General features: G+C 48.3%; 1 protein-coding gene across 4 annotated transcripts; it reads left to right on the top strand.

The window, feature by feature from the left end:
* Positions 1-1,447: 1,447 nt before the first annotated feature.
* On the top strand, positions 1,448-19,016 carry CEACAM1 (CEA cell adhesion molecule 1). Of its 4 annotated transcripts, XM_055412081.2 has the most exons (8): positions 1,561-1,639; positions 2,609-2,968; positions 7,517-7,795; positions 9,090-9,368; positions 14,426-14,555; positions 15,265-15,317; positions 15,986-16,017; positions 17,127-19,016. In XM_055412081.2, the coding sequence occupies exons 1-8, from the start codon at positions 1,576-1,578 to the stop codon at positions 17,247-17,249; spliced, it is 1,320 nt and encodes a 439-aa protein (XP_055268056.2). In that variant the 5' UTR covers positions 1,561-1,575; the 3' UTR covers positions 17,250-19,016. The 4 variants fall into 4 exon arrangements, 3 of the variants coding, with proteins under 3 accessions (XP_088686143.1, XP_055268056.2, XP_055268057.2); XR_008683942.2 differs by having other exon boundaries at positions 14,426-15,317; positions 17,127-17,190; XM_055412082.2 differs by lacking the exon at positions 15,265-15,317 and having other exon boundaries at positions 17,127-17,263.
* The last annotated feature ends 277 nt before the right edge of the window (positions 19,017-19,293 follow it).

Raw genomic sequence — 19,293 nt, 5'->3', positions numbered from 1 at the left:
TGGTGTGGGGCCTGCTGCATTTCCCCCCTTGCCCACCAGAGGACAGCAGAGTTACTCCACAGCCTCCAGTCTCCCCGAGGGCCTCAGATCTCCCTCCGCCCAGCAGTCGGACCCTCACCGGTGTCACCTGTCCACGGTCCTCCCCGCTCTCCACACTGGACTCCATCACCTCCTCCATCCAGCCAGGAGTGGGCCCACTTCACACCATTAGGAACGTCTGTTCCTTCAGGTCTTCAGTGTGTGTCCCTGGAAGCTGTGGCCCCACTAGACCTCCAAGGAGAAAGGAGGAGGATCCCTCTCACCAGGCTTTACTCACGCCCCCTTTCCGGCCCCTCAGTCCTTTTCTGCAGCCTTCCGGTGGGAATAGAACACAGCCTTCTCACAGCCTTTGAGAACCCTGGGAAGACCCTCAATGTGACAGTCGCGTCTGACTCTTTGTGACCCCATGGATTGTGGCCCGCCAGGCTCCTCTGTCCAAAGGAATCTCCAGGCAAGAATACTGGAGTGGGTTGCTATGCTCTCCTTCAGGGAATCTTCCCCACCCAGGGATCGAACCCTGGTCTCCTGCATTGCAGGTGGATTCTTTACCAGCTGAGCCACCAGGGAAGCCCCCAATGTTACAAAACGACATAATATCCTGGTTTGGAGACCCCAGGGTCTGTGTGGTGCTGAAAGACCCCAGACCAGAACACGGCAGAGGCCGACGCTGGGGAGGGTGGGTCGGCCTTGCAGTTGACTTGTCACCATCAGCCTTGCTGTTGAAAGTGTGCTCCACAGCCCAGTATGGTCAGCATCACCTGAAAGCTTGTTAGATGCAGACTCTCAGGCCCACCCCACACCTGCTGCGTCAGGCTCTGCATTTTAATAGGATCTGCAGACCCTCTCTGTGCATAGAAGTTCCGGAGAGGCTGCTCCCACCCCACATTCTGGGGTCTCAGCCAGGCTGGGCAAGCACGTGACCTGTGCGGCTGCCGAAGCAGCTTTTCTAAGGTGCCCCCTGGGGGTTCAAAGTCTTCATGAAGCTCCACAGGTGATTTCCATGCACCGTGGGGATGACGTCCCTGTGATACGAGCTCCTGATGCGCCTCCTCCCCACCCCCCAGGCTCCTGCTCCGAAGGGGAAGGCCAGAAGGGGGAGATGGAGACTCTGGAAGCGGGGAGGCTGACTGTGATCCCCCCAACTGAGAACTATGGGGGAACTCCCAGGACACTGAGCCCCAGGGTGCTGCTCTCCCAACAATGGGGGATATTGTGTATGTGTGTGCGTGTCTAGGGTGAGAAGTCAAGCTGCAAAAGGCAGAAACAGCAGCGGTTCACAGGCAAATGAAATGTAACCGAAAGGGAAGGGGGAAGCCGAGAGAAGGCAGACGGGAATGAGAGGGGAGGAGAGAGTGTGGGCTCTGGGCAGAGACCCCGCCCCGGGCCACGTGACCCAGCCAAGCGCTCCTGCCCCGGGGGCAGGCCCAGCACAGAGCGGGAAGGACAGCACAGCTCACATAAGAACTGCAGTGCTCCTGAGCGTTTCTGGACCAGAAGTTCTCCTCAGACAGAGGGACACAGCAGACAGCAGGCACCATGGAGGCCCCGTCAGGCCCTGCAAGCAGGAGGCATATCGCCTGGAACAGGCTCCTCCTGGCAGGTGAGAGGGGACAATTTTAGGGAGTGGGCCGAGACTGGAGAACAAGAGACTGGCTGGTCCCTGGGGGAGACAGGGCTCTGAGGGGACAGAGGGCTTCTGTTCAGACCCGAGGGCAGAGGACAGGGGAGCAGGGGAGGGTGGGGGGCTCAGCCACAGGAGACGCTCCATGAACTAGAGCTGGTGAGGGGCGGGAACACCTCAACTGCTGTAGGTTTTATGAGTTAGTCTTCACTGAGCACTAACTGTTGAAAACTGATGACGATAATAATAATTTATGTCTGGGTATCACTACAGAAAAACACTTAACTGGGACACTAAATATTGTCCTTACCTGGCACCCTTGCTGCTGCTGCTGCTGCTAAGTCGCTTCAGTCGTGTCCGACTCTGTGCGACCCCATGAACTGCAGCCTAGCAGGCTGCTCCGTCCATGGGATTTTCCAGGCAAGCGTACTGGAGTGGGGTGCCATTGCCCTCTCCGACCCGGCACCCTTAGAAATTGACAAAACCAGGCTGTGGAATTCCTGGGAACTCCCATTCCTTCATCCCCAGGTACTAATGTCTGGAGCCTGGTCCTGGCACTGGGTTTCAAGCAGGATCAGACAAGCCCCTGCCCTCATGGAGCCCCCGGGAGGGGGGAAGGGTCAGCAAGTGAACATGGAGGGTCTTTAGAGTAGCTGGTTGGGGGGAGGGGCAGCTCCCAAGAGGCCCCTAAGTGTGAGCAGGCGTGTGAGGGCAGCCAGGAAGTGAGCCAGGGCACAGCTGGGGAAATAGAGGAAAAAATGAGCCCAGAGGGGCTGAAGTGATGGGGGTCATGCTGCTGACCTTGAACCACACAAACACACACACACTCACACACACACTCACACACCAAGGCTGAGGGATGAAGAGACCTGCTCGGGACCCAGGGCGCCATGTTCCCCTCCCCCACACTGGTCAGATATTAACTGGTTTCTCTCTCTTCCCTCCTAGTCTCACTCTTAACTTTCTGGACCCCGCCCACCACTGCCCAGCTCATTATTGAAACGGTGCCCCCCCTTGCTGCAGAAGGGAACGATGTTCTTCTACTTGCCCGCAATGTGTCAGAGAATCCTCTAGGCTATGCCTGGCACAGAGGAGAAAGGGTAGACAACAGCCAGCTAATCACATCATACAGACTAGACACTAATGTAACTGCCAGAGGGCCTGCATACAGCGGTCGGGAGACAGTTTACCCCAACGGAACCCTGCTGATCCAGAACGTCACCCAGAAAGACACAGGATCCTACAGGCTGCTCGTTTCAAAGGTTGATTTACAGACAGAAGGACAGACTGGACACCTCAACGTATACCGTGAGTGCTTCCTCTCTGACCTCAGGATGCTGGAAGGGGCGGTTGAATTCTGCTTTGACAGACCTGAATGGTGCCTCCATCTCCCTCTACGTTATGTGCCTTGTAGGGGTTTGAACATTTAGTGCAGGACACACACTGTGGAGACAAACTCCAAAGGGTCAGAATTCCATTCACGGGATCTGGACCCTGCAGACACTGCAGAAAGAAGGACGGTCTGATGGGAGGGACTCAGCAGAGGGAGAGAACTCTCGGTCCAGCCCCGCTGGCTCCCTCCCTGCGACCATGACCGTGAGGAAGACCCTGCAGGACCAGTAGGGCCCTGGCCTGAGGGATCCTCACAGAGAAGCTCAGGCCCACGGGGAAGCCCCTCCCTGACCCTGTCCCAGGGTCCTGGCTCCAGCAACCATGGAGAACCTGTGCCGCTGGTGGGTGTTGGCCTCTCAGGCGGGGCTGACTTGGGCGGATGACTCCCCAGCTCCCTGAGGCCAAGTTTTCTCAGCAGGTCATCGGCGCTCAGCCCCTAGAGCCGCATCTGAGCAGGGGTGGAATCTAGTCCTTCCCCTGAGACTCAGCATGGAGGGCAGGCTAGGCTGGGTCCCCATACTGTTAGCCGACCTCCTGGGGGTCAGAGGAGACTCCAGAGGAAGGTCAGCATCCCCAAGAAGGACCAGAGAAGAGAAGATGCTCCCGGCAGCTCCTCACCCCGCAGCGGGCAGCCCAGGGAGCCCTCTCCTGTGGACACAAATAATAGTAGAGGCAGGGTTTTCTTTTTTAAAAATATTTATTTATTTATTAGGCTGCATCAGGTCTTCATCACATCATACACGATCTTTCGTTGTGGTTCGTGGGCTTTGTTGCTCCACTTAGTTACTCCGAGTCCTGCCTGTGTGATCTTAGTTTCAAAACCAGCGGAACCTGCATCTCTAGCATTGCAGGGCAGATTCTTAACCACTGGACTACCAGGAAGTCCCTCAACACAGTTTCTATGTCCAGCTTTAGACCAGCTAATTACTAATGATTTAAGGTTAATACACAGACAACATGGCACTCCTGACACCATTTACCATTTATTCTGTTTTACTGAAGACAAGCTCAGTAAAATACAGGGAGATACAGTCAGTGAATCAGAGTCACACAGACCATGAGTGGCCAGTCAGGGGAAATATGTGTGGAAGGGTCAGGCCAACATCACAGCCCCACCCTCTCCTCCCTCCCAGGGGCCTTATCTAGGAGCCCAGAAACCAAGCGTTGGTTCAGATCCCTTCTTCTTGGGCATCCTCAACCAGAGGGAGATTCTAGTGTGAAAAGTCAAGGGAAATGGACAATTAATCCTGTTTACTCTGGAACTAGAGCTTCCCAGGTGGTCTCTAGTGGTAAAGAACCCATCTGCCAATACAGGAGACGTAAGAGACACAGGTTCGATCACTGGGTCAGGAAAATGCCCTGGAGGAGGGCATGGCAACCCAGTCCAGTACTCTTGCAAATTACCTGCTGCTGCTGCTGCTGCTAAGCCTGCATCAACAATCAAATCAGTGACAGGAATGTCCAGGCCTCCTCTCTTTAGGTAGCCGATGGACAAGCTTCTTGCACTGAGTGAACCAGAGATCATTTATTTGCTGGTTACTGGAGGTGTTGGGTGTCACTCCCGCTGGAGTAAAATGGAAAGGACTCAGCTCCTCACTCCCCATCTACACCTGCAGCCAGCGCAGGGCCTGACAGGCTCTCAGTGTTTCTTTGGGGAGGGAAGAATGGAAGGAAAAAGGACGGATGAATGATTTGTGATCTCTCCAGGTCCTGGAATCTGGATGCAGAGTCCTAGGAGGCTCTGGCCACGACTGCCACCTGTCTCTCCAGGGAGGGGAGCCGTGTTTTATCTCCTCACCACCTGCCCCTAAAGCGTACTGGGAGCCGAGTCTCACCGCGACTGTGGGGCTGCTCCACCGTGGGAGGGTTTCCAGGAGTGGGGGGCAAGGGTCCTGCTTCTGGGCTGCAGTGGGGCTCTTGGACCCACTGCATGTTTGAAGTCACTTGAAACCCCCGCTTTGAAGTCGCTCGTCAATGGACATTTCTCGCTCTCTGCTCTTTCCATGTCTCTCACCCTCCTCCTTCATTTAGGCCGGGAGTGGCCCTGCTCTGCACAGTGCCCCACCCTGAGATTCGTGCATGCACTCCCAGTCATGTTTGAGTGTTTGCTCCTCTGTCCGTGGAATTTTCCAGACAAGTATACTGGAGCCAGTTGCCATTTCCTCCTCCAGGGACTCTTCCCAACCCAGGGATCAAACTCACGTCTCTTGCATCTCCTGCATCGGTTCTTTTCCAGCTGAGCCACTAAGGAAGCCCCCACACACCTCCTTTCTTCATTCACTTAGTCATGTCTGACTCTTTGCGACTTTATGGGCTTTAGGAGCTCACCAGGCTCTTCCGTCCATAGAATTTTTTCAGGCAAGAATACTGGCAAGTGAAAGTGAAAGTGTTAGTAGCTCAGTCATATCTGACTGTTTGTGACCCGATGGACTGTAGCCTGCCAGGTTCCTCTGTCCATGCAACTCTCCAGGCAAGAATACTGGAGCAGGTTGCCATTTCCTTCTCCAGGGGATCTTCCCGAACTCATGTTTCTCCCGTTTCCTGCATTGGCAGATGGGCTGAGCCACTGGGGAAGCACCCCCCCACACACAAAACCCTTAAGCCTTCCACAGATATTTTCCCAAATAACTGACTGCCCTGTTCCCATTCTGGCTTACGGCCAGGCGCACCCTCCCAGGTGATAGTAAAGGACTCAGAAATCTGGGAGCAGCAGCCTCTGTGGGGCTCCAACACAAGCCACTTTCCCCAGGTTACCAGGAGAATGAGCTTCAGCTTTGCCTTGGTCCAGGGGTCTTTCCCCCCATGGTGCCAGCCAGTGGAATCATGCCATATGACAAGGATATGTAGCCCCCACTCACCAATCTATTCCCTAACATGACTCAAGCAGGAAGCCAAAGGCAGAAAGACAGGTCTGCAGGCTCCAGGGACTCACGGGCTCACTTCACCTCTTTGACTTGTGACTCACAACCTTGTCCTGATGTGACCCTCCCGTTCCTCTCCGGGGTTCCCGAGACCTTCCCAGGATGGGGCTGACAGGCCTGTGCCGTCTGATTGCTTTACTGACTACTTTACCGCCCATGTGTCCTCAGGACACCTTTATCATAGCATGGGATGGTCTCCGATGATGAGGGGCCCAAGCCACTGTTTTTTCTCTTGGCCTTGGCCCGACTCAGACAAATTTGGTCAAACACTTAGTTGTGTTTTCTGAGGCAGAAATTTTTTTAAAAAAAGCATGCCACATGCCTGTGGTGGGCCCCCTTCCCATTTGCCTGATTTGCTGTGGAAACTGGTGAGAGGGACCTCTTCCTCTAACTTTATTAATAGAACACATATCATTTCTGGGCTTCCTTGCTGGCTCAGACAGTAAAGAATCTGCCTACAATACGGAAGACCTGGGTTCAGTCCCTTGGTTGGGAAGGTCCCCTGGAGGAGGGCATGGCAACCCACTCCAGGGTTTTTGCCTAGAGAATCCCATGGACAGAGGAGCCTGGAGGGCTGCAGTCCATGGGGTCGCAAAGAGTCGGACAAGACTGAACGACTGAGCACATATCATTTCTGCTCATTTAGATCATTCCTCCCTTTATAAAACAGAGACTCAAACTTGCCCTCTGATTCATTCTGTCCTTTTTGTTTAAACTTTAATGTCCATTTATTTGTGGCTCTGCTGGGTCTTCATTGCTGCACACGCGCTTTCTCTAGCTGCAGGGAGTGGGGGCTATGCTTCGTGGCAGTACACAGGCTTCTCACTGTGGTGGCTTCTCTTTTTGTGGGGCACAGTAGTTGGAGCACCCGGGTACTGGAGTCCAGGCTCAGGAGTTGTGGAGCATGGGCTTAGTTGTCCCATGGTATGTGGGATCTTCCCGTATCAGGGATCAAACCCATGTCTCCTGCATTGGCAGGTGGATTCTTTACCACTGAGCCACCAGGGACGTCCCCGTGTGTTATTTCTGCTCTAACACCCAGTTCCAGGCTGTGCTGCCAAGTCTTCTGGGGGTTTAAGGACTAGGGGAAGGCCCATCGTTACCCATCTCTAGGAAACCTTGGGAATTGAGGAGACGGTGAAGACATGTCTCCATCAGGCAATGTAGGTCTGCGCAGCTTGAAGGGACTCAGGACCTGCACAGTCCAGGTGAGCAGCCCAGGGCCAGGCAGGCAGTCACCTGGTCAGTGACAAACTAAAAGAGGAAGCAAGTGGTCTCAGACCCGCAGGCCTGGGATTCTGCTATTAAACTCTGATACCTGACTGACACTTGAGGAAGCCTGTGCTTCTCCCAGACACAGAGCAGGTGGTCTCACACTCTCTGAGCTCAGCTCCCCATGCGTTTGTCTCGTGATACACAGACCTGCCTTATTCTTTAAGGGCTCAGTCTGGCTGAGAGGAGAAAGACGGCAACCCTGATTGAAAATGCTTTTAGAGGAACCCAAGATATAAAAGGGGCAATGTTCTCTCTGTTACCTGCACAGCGGTGCTACCCACCCCCATCATCACCAGCAACAACTCCCGCCCCTGGGAGCACGAGGACACTGTGGTGTTAACGTGTGGAGCTGAGACCCGGAACACCTCCTACACCTGGTGGATCAACAATCAGAGCCTCCCCAACAGCACCAGGCTGGAACTGTCCGAGGACAAGAGGACTCTCACTGTGTTCACCGTGACAAGGAATGACACAGGACCCTATGTGTGTGAAGCCCGGAACCCAGTGAGTGTCAGCCGCAGTGACCCGTTCACCCTGAATGTTCTCTGTGAGTAACCTCTGTTCCTACGTGGTCCAGGCCTCCTGGCTGAATCTACAGGGCCAGAAGCCAGGCCGTACCCATCCCTCTCAGGTCCAAGTGCATGGACCCTCACCTTTGGACGCCCAGGCTGGCCATGACTTCCTGTCCCAGGCAAGACCAGGCAGGCCCAGCCTTGAGCCAAGATTGGGAGGGGACGGACTGCTCTGTCTTGAGAGGCTCAGGGTCACCAGCCTGTGATGGGAGAAACAGGTTAATGTCTCAGACTCAGGATGAGTGAAAATGAAGGGGTAGTTATTGTTGGGAAACTGTAACACAAGACTGCCCCTGGCTCAGAGAGATATTTAACTCTTCTACACAGTCCAGGAAGGCTGAGTTGGGCCATAAGAAATTATGTAACAGAAAGTGAATGCCTCCCCCACTTTATGGAAAGTCCCTTGGCCCCAGAGATACACAGAGCTGGCAGGCCTGCCTTCACGGAAGTGTAAATAAGGAGTGGGACTTGATTTTTTTTAACTGGAGGATAATTGCTTTACAATGTTGTGTTGATTTCTGCCGTACAACAACACGAATTGGCCATTAGCATACATAAGGTCCCCTCTTTCTTCCGTCTCCCTACCAACCCCCACCCCCCACTGAGGCTGTCACAAAGCACCATGCTGAGCTCCCTGTGTTATGCAGCAGCTTCCCACTAGCTAGCTATTTTACATACTGGGGGCTGAATTTTTTTCATTTATGTATTTTTATTTACTTATTTGGCTGCACTGGGTCTTGGTTGTGGCCTGTGAGATCTTCTAGTTGTGGCACAAAAACTCTTAGTTTCAGGATGTGGGATCTAGTTCCCGGACCAAGGATCAAACCCAGGCCCCTTGCATTGGGAGTGTGATGTCTTAGCCACTGGACCACCAGGGAAGTCCCTGAATTTTTTTATAGTCAAAGAAAATTGTGGGAAAAGGTCCAGGAAAGTTAATTAAAGAAAACAACAACAACAAACTCAACTTGATGATGAGGATGGTAGACATACGGGCTGAGAAGAGGGTCCCGGTGCTGATACTACAGAGATGTCCAGGGAGGCCGGTCAGGGGTCATCCCAGGGTGCCTGGGGGTCAGAGAGGAGGTACAGCCCTCTCCTTACAGATCGTCAACGAAGACAGACTCCAGACCTTGATCACAGACTCAGGGCCATCCTCTGGGTCACCTTTACAGAGGTCACTGGGGCCCGGGGCTGGCTGAGATCTCCGAGAGGGAGCATGGCCCAGACCCCTGACCCACTCTCAGCAGTCACCCCTCTGTCTTTCCACAGACCCAGTGGCACGGCCCTCCCTCCACGCCAGCAACACCACAGTCACAGAACATGAGGGTCCCGTGGTCCTGACCTGCCTCACAGATGAGACCGGGGTCTCCGTACGATGGTTCTTCAAAGGCCAGAGTCTCCCCCTCGCAGAGAGGATGACACTGTCCTCGGACAATAGAACCCTCACCATAGACCCCGTCAGCAGAAAGGACGCCGGGGATTATCAGTGTGAGGTCTCTAACAGGGGCAACTCCAGCAAAAGTGACCCCCTCAGGCTGGATGTGAAATGTAAGTGACCATTTGTCTTATGCTATATCTTTCTGGGCAGATTATTCTAACAATCGTGTGCAAAATGGAGAGACGTCACGGTGGTCAGAATATCAAATAGACCACTACAGGACTTCCCAGGCGGCTCAGTGGTAAAGAATCCGCCTGCAGTGCAGGAGACGAAGGTTTGATCCCTGGGTTGGGAAGATCCCCTGGAGGAGGAAATGGCAACCCACTCCAGTATTCTTGCCTGGGAAATCCCATGGACAGAGGAGCCTGGCGGGCTACAGTCCATGAGGTTGCAAAGGGTCAGACAGAACTGAGCAACTGAATACACGCACGCAGTAAACAGGTGGCAGAATGAATAACCGTTGAATCTCTAAATCAAATACAGTTTCTTCTCCTGGGTTTAGCATTTTAGTGTAACTTTCACAAGATTCTTTTTTTTTTCTCCTGTTACCATTTATTTAACTTGAGGAATACATAAAATATATAATTTTAGCCATTTTTAAGACTGCAGCTCAGTAGCATTAAGTGCATTCACATTGCCACTATCCATTAGAACTTTTTCATCTTATTAAAAACTCTGTACCCCTTAAACAAAAGCTTCTAGAAGTCCCCCACCTCAAACCCTGGCAAACACCATTCTACTTTGTCTCTATGAATTTGATTATGATAGTTATTTTGTATAAGTGGAATCATGCTGTAGTTCAGTCGCTCAGTCATGTTCAGCTCTTTGCAACCTCGTGGACTGTAGCACACCATGCCTCCCTGTCCTTCACCATCTCCCAGAGATTGCTTAAACTCATGTCCATTGAGTTCGATGATGCCATCCAACCATTTCATCCTCTGTCATCCCCTTCTCCTCCTGCCCTCCTCCCAGCATCAGGGTCTTTTCCAATGAGTTGGCTCTTTGCATCAGATGGCCAAAGTAGTGGAATCATATAATATTATAATTATCCCTTTGGGTCTGATTTATTTCACTTATTAGCATTATGTCTTCAAGGTCCCATCCATATTATAGCATATATCTGAATTTCATTCCTTTGAAAAGCTGAAGTAGATTCCCTTGTATGTATATACAACATTTTGTCATTCATAAGTTGATTGTCTTTTAAATTGTTTCCGCCTTTTGGCTGTTGTGAATATGCTACCATGAACATGGGTGTATAAGTATCTGTTCAGTCACTGCTTTCAGCCTTTTTTATTTTGGCTGCGCTGGGTCTTAATTGCAGCGTGCGGGCTCTTCATTGTGGTGTGCAGGCTTTCTTTAGATGCAGTGCGATGGCTTCTCTTGCTGTGGCACATGGATTCTCCTGTCATGGCACACGGGCTAAGTTGCTCCGAGGCATCTGGGACCTTAGTTCCCTGACCAAGGATTGAACCCATGTCCCCTGCATTAGAAGGTGGATTCTTAACCACTGGACCACTAGGGAAGTTCCTGCTTTCAGTCTTTTGGGCACACAACCAGAAGTGGAATCACTGGATCAAATGGCAATTGTTTGTCCAACTGTTTGATGAACGGCCATGTAGTTTTCCACGGTGGTTGTACCATTTGCATTCTCACCAGCAATGCACAAAAGTTTTGATTTTTACACATCCTTGCAAACACTTCTTGTTTTCTGTTTGCTTTTTTTCTTTTTCATAACCATTCTAAAGGGTAAGAAGTGATATCTCACTGTGGTTTTGATTTGCATTCCCCTAATTACTGGTGATGTTGACCATCTTTTCATGTGCTTATTGGCCATTTGTCTGGTTTTTTTTCTTAATTTATTGGAGTATATTTTACAATGTGGTGTCAGTTTCAGGTGTATAGTAAAGTGATTCAGTTATGCATATACATATATACATTCTTTTTCAGGCTTTTTAGCCATATAGACTACTACAGAATATTGAGCAGAGCTCCCCATGCTATAGAGAAGGTCCTTGCTGGTTATCTGTTTCATATATAGTAGTATGTATATGCTAACCCCATGCTCCTCGTTTATTCCCACATACACACATTTCCCCTTTGGCAACCAGAGGTTTGTCTTCTAAATATGTTGAGTCTGTTTGAGTTTTGTAAATAAGTTCATTCGTATCACTTTTTAAAGTTAGATTCCACTTATGAGTGACAGCATATGATATTTGTCTTTCTCTGTCCAACTTAGTTCACTCAGTAGGAGACTCTCTAGGTCCAGCCATGTTTTTGCAAATGAGATTTCATTCTCTTAATATCTGGGTAGTATACCATGGTACATATATGTACCACATCTTCTTTATACGTTCCTCTCGTTTACAGCTTCTTTAATTTCTTTCAGTAGTGTTTATAATTCCTAAATGTATAAATCTTTCACCTTCCTTGTTAATTCCTAAGTATTTTGTTCTTTTTGATATATTTTTAATATCAAAATAGAATAAAATTTTAACTTCCGTTTTGAATATTTTATTGTATATAAAAGCAACCGATCTTTACATGTTGATTTAGTATCCTTCAACTTTGATGAATTTGTTTATTAGTTCTAACAGTTTTCTGGGAAATCTTTATTGAATGATTTAGAATGATATAGAAAATATATAAGAAATATACATAAGAAAATATATATTATATATATACCAAATATAATATACATATCATTTTCTACATACAAGGTCATGTCATATGCAAACAGAAATAATTTTATTCTTCTTTTGCAATCTGGACGTCTTTTAGTTCTTTTTCTTGCCTAATCACTCTGGCTAGTATGTCCAATGCTATTTTGAATAGAATTGGAAAAAGCAGGCATTGTTGTCATGCTCCTGGTCTCAGAAAATGAATTTTCACTCTTTCACCATTTAGGATGATGTTAGCTGTGGGGTTTTTATATATGGCCTTTATTATGTTGAAGTGGTTTTCTTTTTTTCCCAGTTTTTAGTGTTTTATCATAAAAGGTTAGTGGGTTTTGTCAAATGATTTTATTTATTTAACCTCCTTACTTTATATGTCTATTCATATATTCTGTTTCTTTATGATTACATCTTGGTAGCTCTCATGTTTCCAGGAATTTGTCCATTTCACAGAAGTTATCCGATTTGTTGGCAAAGGATTATTCCTAGTACTTATACTTTGTATTATTTTTGTAGAATTAGTAGTAATGATTCCACATTCATTTCTGATTTGTATAATTTGAATCTTCTCTTTTTCATTAATCAATCTAGTTAAAGATTTGTCAATTTTGTTAATCTTTTTGAAGAACAAAATACTGGTTTTATTGATTCTATCTACTGTTTCTCCATCCTCTAATTTATCTCCATTCTAATTATTATCATTTCCTTCCTTCTGCTAGCTTTGGGTTTAGCTTTTTTTCTTGTCCCTTAAGTTGTAAATTTAGGTTGTTGATTTGAGATCTTTTTTTTTAATATAAGCATTTACAATTATAAATTCTTGCACAAGATTCTTAACTTCTCTGAGCCTCAGATTCCTCAAGTGAGAACTGCAATAAAACAACTTTCTTTATGGCATTTTTTTCACAGATTTAATGTAATATTCAACTAAACCCTTAGCAAAATACCCACACAGGGAAAATTTTCCAAAAAATTTAGCTGCTATAATTATTACTATTATCATTGTTGTTGCTGCTGTTTAGTTACTAAGTCCTGTCCAACTCTTTGAGGCCCCATGGACTATAGCTTGCCAGGCTCCACTGTCCATGGGATTTCCCAGGCAAGCATACTGGAGTGGGTTGCCATTTCCTTCTCCAGGGGATCTTCTCGACTTCATTAGGCTATATAAAGTCAGGTATTCCTAGGACTACTTGACTCTAGATCCACATCTCATTAGCCATATGGCTTTAGGTTTTCCACCACTGTAAACCTCAGATTTTCCATCTATAAAATGGAAATAATGTCTATCTGACAGGGTTATTATATGAATTAAATGAGATATTTGGGAAATATATAGCACAGAGCCTGGCACAGAGTATGTACATCATAACAATAGCTAACATTAACATTAATTCTCAGTCTTGAGTTGAACGGTGAGGACCACTGAAGTAAAAAAGAAGAGACAAAAGGTGTTATATATTTGGGGAAGGAAAGCATAAAGATCCACAGGTACATGTTACTTACTAAATATGGAAGAGAGGAAACAGGGGGGTTGAGTATAAGGTTTCATGTCTATTATGATAGTTTTTATTCCGTGAGATGCAGCCAAGATGGGATTAGACATCTAAGACATTCACTGCGGCAAATACCTGTGAAGGAAAGTGAGGCAGGAGTGGGAGGAGTCTGGGAGGGTCCTCAGACCAGGATGCACATTGGATCCCTAGGAAGGAGGAAGTTTCAGGCTGCCGTGCAGTTCTAAGAGAATTATCTGCAAAGCTGGCAAGGAGCCCTTGAATTAAAAGTCACCCATCACACAAAAAAATTTATTTCTCACAGAATTGGGATTGATTTCATATTTCTGCTGGAAAGCTGTGTGAAGGATGGTCTCTGTGCAAAGGGGTAGTGAATTCAGAGGGCTTTCCCCACCATAAGACTCTTCCTATGGCTCAGACAGTAAATAATCTGCCTGCAATGCAGGAGACCTGGGTTCGATCCCTGGGTCGGGAAGATCCCCAGGAGAAAGAAATGGCAACCCACTCCAGTATTCTTGCCTGGGAAATCCCATGGACAGAGGAGCCTGGCGGGCTACAGTCCATGGGGTCACAAAGAGTCAGACACGACTGAGGAACTAACGCTTTCATAAGACACCTAACAGGTGCATATTCACGGCAGCCATACCTGGTACCCAGATAAAGATGTAACCATGAAAAGATGGGCAGTTATAACATACAAAAATAACCATCATCAGTCCTTTCATTTCCAGAGACTTCAAAAATATGAGTGCAGAAAAGCCAGGTTGGAATTGAGGAACATGGTCACCAACCTAGAAATACAATCAGAGAGGAAAAAAATCCCAAGGATATAGTCGGTTAGTCACCTCACAGCAACCTTCCACAGAAAGTTTATACCTTGAAGGAACAAGTAGAGGCTATTTCATATTGAGTTATTTCCTAGAGCCCCTCCCACTGTAAAATAATGCCACCTTCATTCATTCTTCTCTTTTCTTTCCACAACAGATCAGTCGACACCAGAAGGTTCCTCTGACCTCTCAGCTGGTGCTATTGCCGGCATCGTGATTGGAGCCGTGGCTGGGGTGGCTCTGATTGCAGCCCTGGTGTATTTTCTGCAGAGGATAAGTACTAGAGGGTATGCCACCTTTCCTCTTGTTCCGCTTTCTTCGAGGCTGACTGCCCTGCTTGGGAGAGGGAAGGAGACTCATTGCTGGCTCTGGCCTAGATCTGCTCCTCAGTCTTCCTGCTTCTCGGCATTGATTCTTATGGGTCTCCTCTTCCCTGGTCTTCATGTTTCCTGTACCCCCCTCTCTCTTGGACATGGCTATTCCCACCTCCATTTGGTTTAGAGGGGGCAGAGCCAACTGTGCTCCTCTGTCCCAGGCAGGGAAACCAAGGTACAAGAAGGAAAACTAATGGGGACGTGAAAGGAGGAGCAGGAGGAAGGGAGTCCTGTGCTCTGTCGACCACAAGAGCAGGAGGAGGGAGGGACAGGACTGGAAGAGAACCTAAGAAAAGCAGGAGCAACCCAAGGCCTCCTGGGCGATAAATAAAGTGAGAAATAACCAGCGTCTACCTACAAAAGGGGAAAGATGTCCGGGTAGAAATAGAAGCAGTTGAGATGAATGGCCGTAAATGTTCTGAAGAGCCAGTAGACCAGAGGAGTAACCATGAGAAGGGGTAATGGGTAGGCTGAAGACGGAGGTCCTAGGAGGAAAGAGGAACCAAGGTAAAAATGAACATGGAGGGGCCCCAAGGAATCATGCCGACATTGTGCTTCCTAATTCAAGGAGCAAAGATCCTGTGCCTGGGAATAGTAGTCACTGTGTCTGATATTTATTTAGGGCAAGTGACCAGCGCGATCTCACAGAGCACAAATCCTCAGATCACAACCACAGTAAGTAGAGCCACTCACTCAGTGAGAGCTGGTTTGTTCCACCACGTGCCCTGACTGACCAGGGAATCCCTACCTTCTGAAATATGAGAGGTGATCTCAGTCCCCACCCTCAGTTTGGCACAAGTCCTCACACCCCTCCTAGTCATGTAAGAGTCCCCGGAGACGTGGCCCCTCTGAGGCCACACAAGCCAGGCAGCCGTGAGATGGCCGAGCTTCCAGGAGCCCTTTCCTCATCCTGCCTCCTTCCCCCTCCTGCCTCTGTTATGGATGCGGGCATCTCCTATGGTGAGACTTTCCCTGCCTCTGTGCTCTGGGTGCTGTGGGCCTCAGCCCCTCCTGCCTCTGGAGCCTGCTGCCTAGACACACACCTGGGAGACACTCCTGGGCAAAACTCAGGCCTCGTGAACTGGCAGAAATCTTCAGAAGTGCACTGAGGCCTCCCCTCAATCCCCCCACCCCGCCCCACCACCACCTCGGTCTAATGCCCTGGGGTCTGGACCACAGACTGAGGAAAGCGAAATCCTTAAGTCTTAATCGTGGGCCCCCACCCTCCCACCACCTGCCACCTCTGTCAGCTAGAAGTCACATCAGCTTAGGAACAGCCAGTTCTGAGGCCATAAGGCAACTCTGCATTTTCATGGGTTGATGACTCTCCTTTGTTTCCCCAGGTCAAGGTCACTCTGACAGTTCACCTGAAAAGGTAAGCACAGCCAGTTTCACTGGCTCCTTTTCTCATGGAAATATCTCTGTGTAGAATGGGTTAGTCTTGTAGACACAAATGTGAAATCAAGTTTGGGTCAAAGTTCCTCACTGCAGCAACAAAGAAGCATTACTCCCATGAGTCCATCTCACTGGACCTGATCCCAGCTGGGACCATGGACAAGTACCTTAACCTCATAGAGTCTCAGCTGAGTCCTCTGTAAAACAGGTGTGCTGCCTACTTCACAGAGGAGGTCAAGGAATTAAATGACATAACAAAGGTAAAGCACTCAGCACAGTGGCCAGAGCAGGAAAGGCACTAGATCATTCTCCCTCTTCTGCCTCCAGTCTCTACTCTGCTCTTACTGACAAATGATCATTTCCAATCTTACAGACCTGAAGTCTTGATTCTTTTACCTTCTAATACTTTTACTGAATTTTTCTCATCTTAATCTTCAACAGAATACACATATAAACTGGAAAATGCTTCAATCATAAGTATTGGGTTGATCAAAGTTTGTTCGAGTTTTTTCGTGAGATCTTATGGAAAAACCTGAATGAGCTTTTTGACCAACTTAATAATTTTAACAGCAAGTTTCCACAAGTTGTTCATATCTGTGTAAACAGTACCCAATCATTTTTCAAAAAGCAACCCCCCTCAACACGTATACATACACACACACACACACACACACACACTGTTCCAGTTACTTCCCTCTGAAGAGTAAGGACTATCTTCACTTCCAAGTCATTAGAATACTTTTACCTGATTATGTGCTTATGTAACTGAAAAACACACTGTGTACATGGGTCTGGCTTCTTTCATTCAAAATTGTTTTGCAAGATTCATTCATATGGTTGTGTGCCTTTATTGTCTATTTATTCTTATTGCGATGCCATCGTATTCCATTGTAGAATTTCATAATCATCCATAATGTTCTAATGATTATTCAATAGGATGTTACTAAGCAGAGAAAATAGGTAATAAAAGCCCTTCTCTGAAGCTTAAAGTTTCAAAGTGGTAAGAGCATGGGATGCTGAGTCACCCCGGACAAGGTGAGGGTCTGGCCTATGATGCTGATTTAACTGACTGCTGCTCATGCCTTTCAGGTTAATGAAATTGAATATTCCTCCCTGAATTTCAATGCCCAGGAATTAAAAAAGAAAGCAACTTCAGCCTCCCCATCTCCAACAGATACAGAAACAATTTATTCAGAAGTGAAAAAACCATAATGGAACCTGTCCTGCTTGTTGCACTGTTGACTTATTCCAAGCTTCTCCTCCCCATCCCCAAAAGAGATCCCTTTGCCCTCAGGGAAAATGAGAAGAGAGTCTTCCCTTGGCCCCTTCGACCCCTAATGAGGCTCCTCCAGGCTGCTTGGTCACAGCCCCTTCCTTCAGTGTCAGTAGATGAAAAGGCACATCCACGAGGAGGTCTGTGGGAAACCAAAACTTCCTCTTCATTGAAATCTAGCAAAGTGGACCTTGGGAGAAAGTTGCCAGAGCCCCTGCCCCTCCCCATTTGCTGGCCTAGACCAGTTGTAAACTTGTGTATTCAGAACACATTCACTCCTTCCCACCTCAGTCCTGTCCTGGGGAGTCTAACTTGAATTTGCCATAACCTGGAGAATTATTTCCTATCCACTGAAATGCCTGTGTCAGAAAAGAAGAGCAAGGAGAAGGAAAAGGAAGAGCTTCTGCACTCTGAAGCCTGGTGTGAACCCACCATTCACACGAAGACACATACATCACCATCTCTGAGCTGGGAAGTTCTACACCTTTGTTCACTTTCAGGGTTGTCTACCTGCAGCATCAGGGACTAAGCAACTTACTACTTAGCTAGAATACCATCTAAACCTTTGAAAGCCTGCCTTCAGAGAACCCACTAGAAGCAACTAGAAAACAACTTCTCAGTGTTCATAAGTGTATCTTGATGGAAACTGAAAAAAAAAATGCACATACTGTTTTATTATGGGCTTTATTCAAGGCAATGCCCAGAGATTGAGGGTTCATCGGTTTATGGGGCAGTCAGCTCTTACCAGATACACTCTGCTGGGATTGGGGAAAGGACTCAGAAAGTTACCCTGCAAAGATTATTTAAATAATGGTCAAAGAATGTACAATTTGGGGGTATTGGTTGTTTTTTCCCTTCCTTCTGAGACATTCTGCCATTTTAATTTTTGTAACTGCTTGTTTATGTGAAAGGGGTTCTGTTTAATTTGCTGCATAAGCCAATCTGACCACTTTAGGGGGAAGAACCTACCGAAGCCCCTCATGTCCCTCTGGCCATGAGCTCCCCAAGCCTTTTGTGTCAGGGGCTCTGCACAGAAAATAAGAAGTAGCAGTTTTCTATGTTCATGGCCAGAAATGGGTCTCACTCCGTTTCTAGACATCTCAGGCCAGTCACCAACCCGCTTCTCTTCCGTGTTCCTGCCTGTGCCTGTTCCGTCCGTCTGCCCCGCTTACCTTCTCAGAGCACCTTCTTGAGAAGCAGGAGCGCCCTGAAGGGAACACGGCCCCTTGCACTGTTAGCATTGTTTACAGTCCAGGAAGCCGCACTGGTGCGCACGCTCCTTAGGACGCAAGGTGCAGATTATGATTCAGCCCTGGTTTCTTGAAGAGCCTCTGGAATTCTCCCATGGGGGGCACGGGACCCAATGTGTCGGCACAGAAAGGGAAGACGGGAGGAGGAGAGGCGCACCTGCTTCCCACCAGCCTTCTGCACAGACGGGGCCTCCTTGGGCTGCTGAGAGAAAGACTTTATTCCACCTTCCTGATGGACCTCCTGCTGTGTGGAACTGGCCCCCCAGAGAGGGGTGGCTGGGAGCGCCCTGTACTCAGGTACCTCTTTCAGGGTTTTCTCACCCTGATAAAGACTGTGTACACCTCCCCTCATGCACGCACTTCTGCATAATTTAATTTTGCCTGGCTAAGGTGGCTTCTGAAATGATTTGTAAAATTGCTCTATATTTATAATAAATACTGCATATTAGATATCAACATGCTGCCTGCAGTTGGTACTGCTTTCTGCCTTGCCTTCCTTACAGGCAGAAGAAATAGAAATGGCTCAACAGGGAGTCAGAGTGAGCCTGTTTCTAAGTCCAGAGGTGTTTGATCCTGGGATCCGGGAGCTCGATGAATCCGTGTGCACACCTACTGACAAGGTGCGTCCTCCTGGAGCCACAGGTCACTGCTGCAACCTGCCTGGGAGGACCTGCCTGTCTTCCTTTGGAAGATGAGTTCATGAGTAAAAGGTCTGCTGGGCTCTTCATTAGGG

This window comes from Moschus berezovskii, chromosome 22 (assembly GCF_049115385.1).
Source record: "Moschus berezovskii isolate FMDL1 chromosome 22, NW_MosBer_1.0, whole genome shotgun sequence".
Lineage (NCBI taxonomy): Eukaryota > Metazoa > Chordata > Mammalia > Artiodactyla > Moschidae > Moschus > Moschus berezovskii.
The sequence above is the reverse complement of the archived record's forward strand: the minus strand, read 5'-3'. Positions and strand labels throughout refer to the sequence as shown.